Source organism: Centrocercus urophasianus, unplaced genomic scaffold, assembly GCF_019232065.1.
Source record: "Centrocercus urophasianus isolate 14NV4802_14NV808 unplaced genomic scaffold, USGS_Curo_1.0 seq_5, whole genome shotgun sequence".
Taxonomy (NCBI): domain Eukaryota; kingdom Metazoa; phylum Chordata; class Aves; order Galliformes; family Phasianidae; genus Centrocercus; species Centrocercus urophasianus.
Window position 1 is genome coordinate 8601268 of NW_024885088.1, and position 10643 is coordinate 8611910.

Below are 10643 nucleotides of genomic sequence, written 5' to 3' on the forward strand. Positions count from 1 at the left end.
TTGTTGTAACAATTGCAAGTAATTTGGCCATTTCTGAGCATTCCCTTTAATAAGCTTTTATATAAATAACCCCATCTACTGGCAGGACCTGGCTTCTTCAGGTTGGATAGAGTGGCATGGAAAGATACAATCAAGAACCTTTCAAAGGATTTTTTTTTTTCCAATTGCCTGTGTGGAATTTTGATTTAGCAATTTTGACAGACATGTAATTTTTTAAAATAAGATGATGCCAAGACTGAGACCAGAGTGAGACAAATTTCAAATGTATGTTTTGTGAAAAAAAAATAAAAATGGGATGAATGGAAAGTCAGAGAAAATAGGGCTTAATAAATCTACCAACTGCAGGAATTTTCCAAAAGCTTCACACTGAGAAAACACTTATCATTGTTATGTAAATTTCCCTACAGCAAGAAAAGATCTAACCTCATGAAATGCGTACTTACTCTGAAAAGTAAGTAGAAAAGCAAAATAATTCTTGACAGATTTATTTCAGCAGAAAAGGAAACCAGGCGACTGTGACACTATAGGGGACTGTTGAGCATGATTACTCCAAGTAGAAAGAAAACGACTGACGCGTAAAGGGAAGGTAGTGGATTGGGATGCTGCATTGAGTCACCCTAAGGCCCAAGGCTCTCTGTGTTTCCTTCCTGTTCTGCTACAGCTCCTTAATCAGCACACATCTCAGAAAAAGCCTGGTTAAGTAAACACAAAAAGAGGAATAACACAACTCTGACCTCCTAGTTATCACAAGTGTTATTCTTAGGCACTTATCTTTTCCTTTGGGTACTTCTGTTTCACCTTTGTTTGGAAGCTGTTTCAAGCTGGCAATTTGCTGTAAAGGTGGGTTGATTTTTTTTTCATGAGTCAATTTAGCAAGCTAAGATAATTCACAAATGAGGCAGGCAGGTACTAGAGACAGAAGGCATGTGCCTTCCCTACACTCACTCAGCCCAGTTCAGTAAGACCCACTTCATCCACTCACTAAAGGCTTTGTGATTCCGTTTGGGTAAAATGAGTTTATACTAAACAATGCCCAAATCTCCCTGTTTCTGAGAAACAATCTTTGGTCCATGAATACTCTGTCATTCCTTCCATAAGGCAACATGAATATTATTTTCATAATGCATATTAAATGTAATGCATGTATTTATTACTATGTTGTTTTATCATGTATATACTATGCAGTTAAAAATTAGTCATACCATATATTTTTTTTACCTTAGGTAATACCATGCTTTTGCCTGCATAACTACTTTGAGCAACAGGATCATGCATTCTTTTAACACTACTGTATATGTTAAGCAGTCAGATATCATAAGTTACATGAATGCAAATTATGATGAAATCCTTTAATTAATACAGGCCCAACTGTAGTGTATGGCATAATGTGCTTAGGTGGGAAACTGTCTAAAAAAAAATCAGTCTCACGACTCAGTACCAGTCACTTCAAGTTTTATGAATCCCACATGCACACAAGACATCATGGTTTTCAACAAAGACTAAGGAGTCCATGCCAAAATCCTAATTTTCTGAGCCTAACTAATGTTTACTGACGTCCACTAAGTTATTCCCACATTTGAAGGGCTGTAGACAAAATCTGGAAGTTAACTTCAAAATTAATAAAATCAATTACTAAGATTCATTAGACTATATATTTTATTTTACTTTTTTTCAAAATACAAATTTTAAATACAATTTCTATCTGAAATACATTTAAAAAGCAATTAAAAACACATTTAAGACATGCAAACATTAACAAATTCTGAAAGTGAAGAAGAGGGCATAAAAGTGATGGCTTAAGTCTTCCAAGAAATACATTTAAAACATCACTTGTATTAAAGAATCTATTTGAGATAGTGAATTCCATAATTGACATAGTGCTGTTAGACTATCTTAATGCTGAGTTCACATAGCAGAGAATTAGATTATAAACCTGTATCTTTGATTATAATTCATAATGAGTTGGTGACCCAGATGACCTTGATTAAATAATATTATGCAGTAGCACTTAAGGATGCCTAGCATTTTACAGAATAAAACTCTGTAATATTAGAAGTGTACTAAACAACTATCCTAGAAAACCAATGATGTTGTGAAGCTTTTGTTGCCCAGTGGTTTTCCAGCCTCTATTTATACACAAAATACATTCCCAAATCTTTCTTCAATACAGGCCTTCATGTGGCACCTTGTCACTGACCACCTATCTGCTGGTGGCATTGGGATGCAGAGGTTTGACTCTTGCTAGTCTGGAAAGGCCAAGCCTAAGACACTGAGTAGGTGATTTAACTGAAGCATACTTCGTAGAGTTGTTACTTGTTCCTGTTGCAGCTGAAAATAACATTAAAACAAAAAGGTTTAAGAACACAGAGAAAAAAAATAATATAAATCTAATCTTTTCATAGCTTTCAAAGCAGAGCAAAAAAAAAGGTATTCTAAAGGCACTGCAAGAAGAACTGAATAATATACCATGAAAGTACAAGAAAATCAGCATGTTCACGAGGAACCAATCCATTTGGGAGCCAAAGTAGCAGGCATAGCACACATTTTTAAGTAACCAGTAACGCATCAGACCAATAGCACCACGTGGCATTGGACAGGCACAGAAAAACTACTGGTAAAATCCTACTGTGCATTTTCAGGCAGACAATCACACAATGGAACATAATGCCAAGTGAGAAAAGAAAGGAGACAAAGAGGAAAGAAATGTGTGCCGAAAAGGAATATGAAGGAAAATAAGGAGTCAGCAGCACTATGCTTAAACATCCCAAAACATTAAAACTCCTAACTATTAATCTTACTAAAGCAGTTAAAACACTCAAACATATTCCTAATATTATTTTAGAATACAAAACAACAAAGCACATACCAGAGCTAAAGAAAACTCTTAATAAGCTAGAAAGGGACACAATACAATCTCTTGCTTACGATTTATCTATGCTCTGCAGTCATTGTTCTGAAATACAGTTTATTTGTTTGCACGCTTTTAGGGGGCATTTCTAAAAACATAAGACAACAAATCTATCTGTTACAAACTTTAATGTACCTGGTGGTACCCATTTGGGTTTCTTGTTTGTTACAGGACTTGATGTATGTAGAGGCCTTCCAACTGGTTCTGAAGACGTGGACATCTTCTTTTGTGTTTGCTCAGATTTTACTTTCATTACTTTTGAAGGAGTAAATACAGATAAAAATAAAAGCTTGGAAAGACATTTTTACTGAGAAATCATTACACTGTATAAGATGATAGATCTCTTTACTGCAAGACCTCTCTGAACTGAGTGAAACGAATGTAGATGTTAATAGACTATCAAGTCTTCCAACAAACAACATATATTTAAAGAGTTACACTTATTATACTCTGGAATTTCAACCCTGGTTTGTTAATAAGCACTGCAACTATTTCTTGTTAAGGATATTCCAGATCTGAACTGCTAAGAGGGAAGGTTCTTCTGTCAGCTACATAAAATAAACCATTCCTTGTCACAATTACAACTAAATGTAAACTAAATTATGTAAATTCATGCCTGAAATTGAAACACATTACCAAGTCAGACAGGATTAACATGACAGTAAGAATTTTCCTATACTTTTTAGATAAAACTAAATTGTGTTAGCAATACAGAGAAAAATTCAAGTCTGAAGGACGTGAATATTTAACATTTTCTCCAAATAGTTTTTAGCACTAGCCTTGTTTGGCTGTTCTTGGTTTACAGACTTACATGTGCAATGACATACAACAACTGCAAGAACAGGCTCTGAAATTGTACATATGTATTTAAGTCCTCATACCACTCAATATTATTCAGCCTTTTCTTAAACGCTGTTGTTTTTTTTTAAAAAAAGAAATGAACTCTGTCTATTCAGTTTTGTCTGTTTTTATTGTAAGCAGGGTTTATTTATTTTAAAGCTTTTTTTCTTTCAGATTTTTTGTCACTTCCCTTAACTCTGTAGAGTCAGTTTGTCAGCCTAATTTATCTGCCACTGCAGGTCCCTTTTAAGATACTTGGTTTTTAAATAAGAAAAATGATTATGAATATCAAAACAAAAAAACATGAAATATTTCTTGTGAAAGGTACGGATTAAAACAAAAGGAACCTTTATACTAAAAGAAGTGCATTTCAAATTCATAGTAGAAGCTTACCAGTAGTATTATTCTCAGATTTAGGAGTCTTTTCTTTTCCAGTCTGCCTCTTTATTTCCTTTTTATTTCCTTTGATTTTCATCTTTTCCATAGCACAGTCTTCATCATTACCTTCACTATAATCTGAATCTTTTTCTGATTCCTCATCTACAGCAAGGAAAAAGGATCTCAACTTGTTAGAGGAAATAGAATTTACTGTTATGCTAGCTAAAGTCTTCTAATCTCATGTTGAATGTAAAGAATCAGGGTATATTGAGAATATAGTAAAATATATATATGTGATGAAACATGAAAGAAATAGCTGTCATAAAATATTCTGCATTTACAGATTTCTCTCCCTGTTTTTTTCAATATTTCAACACTGGTACAAAATGCAATTAACAGTTTTTAATTATCAGTTAAAAAAAATCCCCGTGTGCTAGATGAAAAAGGTAAACTGTCACAGCCTCTGATTTTCACGTAATTTTGTTCACAAATATTTGAAGAAGAAAAATATGTCAAATTTCAGCTGCAGGAAAGATTTTACACATTTATTATTTAAGTTTTTTTTTTTTTTAAATGCACTAGGAATCTTAGGAATCTTAGGAATAACTTCCAAGCAGGAATATCTGGACTATTCTCCAAATACTTTATTTAACTGATAATTTTTGAAATATTTTCAGTAAGCCTTCTGTAATGGATAAGTCTGGATAAAGACATGTCAACTACTGGGGAATAAGAGGGAGAGAGACCTACAGACATTCAGTAATTAGATCCTACCTGAATCTTATTGACCTACAACCAGTTGCAGCAAGGTTTTTTGAGAGTTGATAATGGAAAGAAGGAAGGCTACTTTGTTCTTTAATAAGCTTAGATAAAGCCAACACTGAAAGAACTGTGATGAAGAACATATGATACTTTTCTGCAATACAACTGCAAGAATCACAGAATCACAGAATCACCCGGGTTGGAAGGGACCTCAAGGATCATGTAGTTCCAACCCCCCTGCCTAGCAGGGCCACCAAACACACACATTCAGATCAGGTTGCCCAGGACCCCGTCCAACCTGGCCTTAAACACGTCCAAGGACGGGGCATCCACAACCTCCCTGGGCAGCCCGTTCCAGGGCCTAACCACTCTCCTTGTATAGAACTTCCCCCTAACATCCAACCTAAATCTTCCCTCCTTCAACTTGGATCCATTTCCCCTAGTCCTGCTGTTGTCAGCCCTTTTGAAGAGTTTACTCTTCAATGAATGAATGAATGAACAGTAGCTCTTTCAAGAGACCATTTTTCCCCAGACAGCGTGGGTAGAAAAATGATTTTCTGACATACTGTAGCTTATACAGAGAAGTGGATGATTTCTGCCAGTTTAGGGAATGTGTATCAATAAGCCCCAGTGTCTAGATTTAGTGTCCAAGTGCTGCTTCATATATCACTAGCATTAAAACAATTCAGTAAAGAGGAAGGAAAGATAAAAAGGTGGTATGTGTTTCAATGAACATATAACCTGAGGGTAAGTAATCACATTCAATACACATCTAAGCAGAGGGTGTTTACTGACAGCTTACCTGGTACAGTCACTGGTTCAGAGTCAGTAACGTGCTCTCTGTCACAACTGTCAATGGTCAGTAACTTCTGATGAGAGAAAGCTTTAAATGCTGCTGTCCTTTGCCTACAGCCATTCATAGGTATGTCATCATCTAGAACCTGACTGAGACCTAGAGAACAGAAGGTGGTCTAATTAATCCAAATTCCCAGTAACTCTGCTCAAAGAGAAGCAGGTATTTGAGTCTTGAGGCTCTGAATTCTTTTTTGTTTTTCTAAAGTACGCTATTAGAGAAGCATATTATCTGTACCTGTTTTTATGACATTCTCACTTTTTTAACTGATCAAACTGTACTTTCTGGTAGTAAAACTGATCAGTGTTTATCTGTAATCAAACTAACTAAAGGACAGAAAGCAAAAATAAAATGAGAAACATGAAAAAGTTTCCAGTGGCACAGCAAATCTGATGCTTACAAGTTCCAGACACATTAAAAAATTGAGGATAAGCGTTGCTTCTTGTAAAAGCAAATAAACTCATCATCCAAAAACACTGTGTCTGCTGTTTCTTCCAGAAAATATTTAGTGATCTGTAACTATTTCATTCACAGTAGGTTTTTTTTTTCCAATGTTAGGACCTTTAAATTCTTCAACATTTAGCATATTTTAAAATATGGACACTTTCTTTTTCCCCACATAATTGAAAAACAGGAAACACGAGAAAGAAAAATGAGAAAAATGCATTTAAATGTGAATTTAAATGCTTTTTCTGAAAAGACGGAGTATGAAAACACCTAAAAGTTCACTGTCTACACTGCAGTTGGAAAAACAGGTCTCCTATCTCCTGATTCAATATTCTTATTCTATTAGGTATCCAGAAAATAAAATTCAAAAAATATAGAATAGCAGTATTTGAAAATTACATTATAAAAATGCAAGTTATTAAGAAATGAAAATAAAATTTTCATCTCTCTCTAAACAACTTATTCAAAAGATCTTATAGAGAAGTTATTTTTCTCCTAGTAAAAGCTATTAACATAAGAAGGCAGGTACCACCTAGAAATTCACATTTTCTTATCATGACATCTTGAATAAAACATGACTTTCAATCTATTTTTTTATAAAACAAGTCACGTTGAGTTCAGCACATATAAACAGAGTATTGCACTGAACTGTACAATAACCTTGTTCTTCTGAATTTTGCACTTCGTGGATATTTGCTGATTTTTCTTTGATGGACAAGGCCAAGGTAACGTTCAAATCCCTTTCACAGAAACTATCATCCAAGGATGTCCTGAAAAAAACAAACATTCAAAATGAAAGTATAATAAGACAAGAGTCACTAACCTATTTCTGACTTACTAAGATTCAAATATCAATATTTCTACAGAAATTAATATTTCAATATGTACTTTATCAAACATCATGCCACAAATTAATTCCAGAAAAGACTCAAAGAAAGTATCTACTGATATTTAAAGCACAATATATTTAAAAGTATTATTACAGGAGAAAACAAGACAAACATCATCCATCTCGACTTCCACTTCTATAAAATAATAGTCATAAAAATCGTGTATGCACAAAAGACTGTCCCTGAAAATACAGAGTGCAGAGTGTTAAACGAAGATAAAGGGTAAAAAACAACAACAACACTTTCTCCTTTAAAAGTACTTTCTTAACATTCTAATTCTTAAAATAACACTTTGAGTCTTCATTCTCAAATGCATAAAATGATAGGAAAAAAAAAGAAAAAATACTGTTTTGTAAGTCCAGGCTCCTATTACAAATGCAGTAAACCACATTTCAATTTTTCTTACTTTCCAGTAGGTGACTCTTTTTGCAATGGAGTTGATTCTTTTCGTGGCTTTTGCTTCTTCTTTGTCTCCTTTTTTGGTTCCTTAGGCTGTGTTCTGGATTTTTTTGTTAAAGGTGCAGCTATGCATGCAAAGTCTTCATCTATGTAAGAAATATTAACAAGCTTTAATTAATTTTCTTCAGTATATTCTATGTGGTCAAAAAGAAGTCACTCAACTCAATCTCATCATGTACTGAAAATACAGAATACACAACCTTTCTGAAATTAAATCTGTTAATAAAGAGACAAGTGTAAATCTACTGTTCTTCAATGCAATTTAAATGAAAATATAACAAGACCTCTTATGCATCTGTGTTAAAGGCAATTTATACTAACAATATGTGACTAATGGTTCAGTATTGAGTTTCTCAACAGCTGCAAGTTTCACCTTTTGAAATACATAATAATAATCAATTATAATAGCAATTGCTGTCATTCATTAGTTTTAGAGTCTTGGTGTTTTGGAAATTAATTGCATTAATGGCCTCCCATTCACAAGCAATGCAGACTGCTTCCTATTTTCTAGCCTTCTCATAATGCCTCTCACCAAATACAAAACACATTCTCCGGTTTTCTGAGAATATCTGAAGGTATCAAAGCTTTCTTTCTTCTGACCAATTACAATGCAGTTCAGTGTAAAATAAGGAAACAAGACAACAATGTGTTTTCTAAATGCCATGGAACAGATACATAGTCCCTTCTGAGAGAAAAAATCTAAGAGACAGAAGAAAACTTTTTTTTTTTAATATTACAAGTGGTCACTTAAAAAAAATAAGAAAAGTTATGAACCATATTTAAACTCACGAAACTAAGACTCTGCGTTAACTAACATGACTTACAAGAGATCTTCAAGATCATTTAATTTTTCCTTCCCCTTCCTATCACTTCAAAATGTTCAATGGATACCAAAAACTGACGAATAGCACAGGAAAAAGAAAAAAAAAAAAGTTAATCCAAATTCATAAAGGAAAATTATGCAATACCCATTAGGGCTTAGAAGGAGGACTGTCAAGACAACAAATAGACTGCAATCTATTTTTGTTATCCATAGAATTCAAAATCTGATTGCTAAATCCTTATCCAAAATCCTTTAAGACACAGACCTCCATGAGAAATGTTAGATCTGTGCACAACCAACTACATAACTCCCTTCATATTCTGATATGCAGACTTGTGAAATGATCATAAGGAGGACATGGAACAAGTAACTCTCTCTGAAAACTGAGGCAGACAGAGAAACAGATTTTCCTGCAATCAAAAGACGTAGCGCATTCAACAGATCCCTGGCAAACTGTTGTTATGCTCTGGCTTACAGAAATCATATTCTTGTTGAATCAAGATTTTTAACAATGTGCTCAGTTTACATCCACTGAAAACATTAATAGCCTTGTCACTTAACTAAGTCACAAAAAAGAAGACCACTCTGCTGATGCTTTAGGTTGTGGCATTCGTGCTTGGCATTTCAGTTATGTACAGAAATACATCACTTACCACCATCTTCAAAATCCCCAAATTCTGAATAATTAACAATTTTCCTGTTCCTGTAGCAAAAGAACACAGTATTAAGCCTTTCATATTGAGAATCCTTACTAGCTAATTCTTGATTTGGTTTAAATCATGTAGTTAAGGAGAAAAGCAATGTATGTCCAAATACACGTGTAACTTGTAACTATTGCAAACATGGTTACTAAGAGTATTAGAATAGCTTGGTTGGAAGTGATAGTTCCAACCTCCCCTTCCAAGTGCAGGGACACCCCCACTAGATCAGGCTGCCCATTTAGCATACTTCGGCTTCTCTGTGTAACCTGTTTCAGTGCCTCACCACCCTCGTAGTGAAGAATTTCTTCCTAATATTCAACTAAACCTACCCTCATTAAGTTTAAAATAGTTTCTTCTTGTCCTCCTGAGAGTCCCTTTCCAGTTTTGTTGTAGGTTCCCTTTAGGTACTAGAAGGCTGCTATAGGGTCTTCTTGTCCCCCAGGCTGAACAAGCTGAGCCCCCTGAAAATGCCTTACAGAGAGGTGCTCCAGACCCGCTCATCTTCACGGCCCTCATCTGGACTTGCTTCAACAGCTCTTCATCCTTCTCCTGCTGGGAGCCCTAAGCATCAGCATGGTTTTCCAGGCAGGCCCTCATGAGTGCAGAGCACAGGGGAACAATCACCTTTCTTGCCCTGCTAGCCACCCCTCTTTTGACCCAGCCCAGGGTACAGTTGGCTTTCTGGGCTGAACTGCATAATGTTGACATGCGTTGGGTCTTTCACCAACAAACACTCCCAATCCTCCGCAGCACTGCTCTCAATCCATTCATCTCCTTGCCTGAATAGCTCCTAAATAAGTGTTTTTGTTGTTCTCCTTATGGAAGCACGGTATTCTTACACACACACACCTTCTCCGAGATTCAATTCCTTGGTCACTTCCATATGCTCAAGGTGTGTTTTCCATGCAGTTTTTACATGGTTTACCATGCCACACTGCTACCAGTGCAGGTGTTTCTGTACCCAGAGGGCCCCTTTGCATGAGGTTTACGACTGCCTCTCAGAGCCCACCTGAGGGCCACCACCTTCACGCACAAGCTCTCTGATGGACATAAGGGCGGCTGCTGCCTACTTGTTGTGTTACAGTTTGTTTGTTTTCCTTCTGCAGGAAGAGCCCCGTGCTTTCAGCTGGAGAAGAAACGTCGCCAAACCGCCCACAAGCCTCGCTCTGCAGCAGCCCACAGAAAAGATCTCGCCTCCAAGAACAGGTCCAGCAGAACTGACAACAGGGGAGAGCGGGGTGGACGTCACGCAAGCGACAGGCAGATGCAGCGCACCAGACGCTTTCGAAGAAAAACCGCTCGGCACCGTTCGGCGCACACTCCCAACGCCTCCGCGCCCCGAGGAGCGGAAGGCACGGCGGCCACCGAACCGCGCAACACGCGCTCATGTCCCTCGTCCCGTCCGCGCGGCGCGACCGGACCCGACCCGAGCTACATCACGCACCTCCGCACCATCCCCGCCATCGCCGCAGCAGCCGGCGACGGCCGCGAAAGACGCGCGCCGTTGACGACACTGTTCCGCTCTTTTGATTCCAGCAGAATTGCACATTCGCCACAGAGAGGCGGAGCGGAGACAGCCGGT

General features: G+C 36.7%; 1 protein-coding gene across 1 annotated transcript; it reads right to left on the bottom strand.

Moving 5' to 3' along the window:
- Positions 1–1729: 1729 nt before the first annotated feature.
- RAD51AP1 (RAD51 associated protein 1) lies at positions 1730–10619 on the bottom strand. The gene is made up of 8 exons (XM_042834962.1): positions 10506–10619; positions 9014–9063; positions 7485–7623; positions 6849–6958; positions 5691–5840; positions 4142–4288; positions 3044–3163; positions 1730–2328 (listed from the first exon to the last, which is right to left on the bottom strand). The coding sequence occupies exons 1-8, from the start codon at positions 10523–10525 to the stop codon at positions 2201–2203; spliced, it is 864 nt and encodes a 287-aa protein (XP_042690896.1). The 5' UTR covers positions 10526–10619; the 3' UTR covers positions 1730–2200.
- Between the last annotated feature and the right edge of the window lie 24 nt (positions 10620–10643).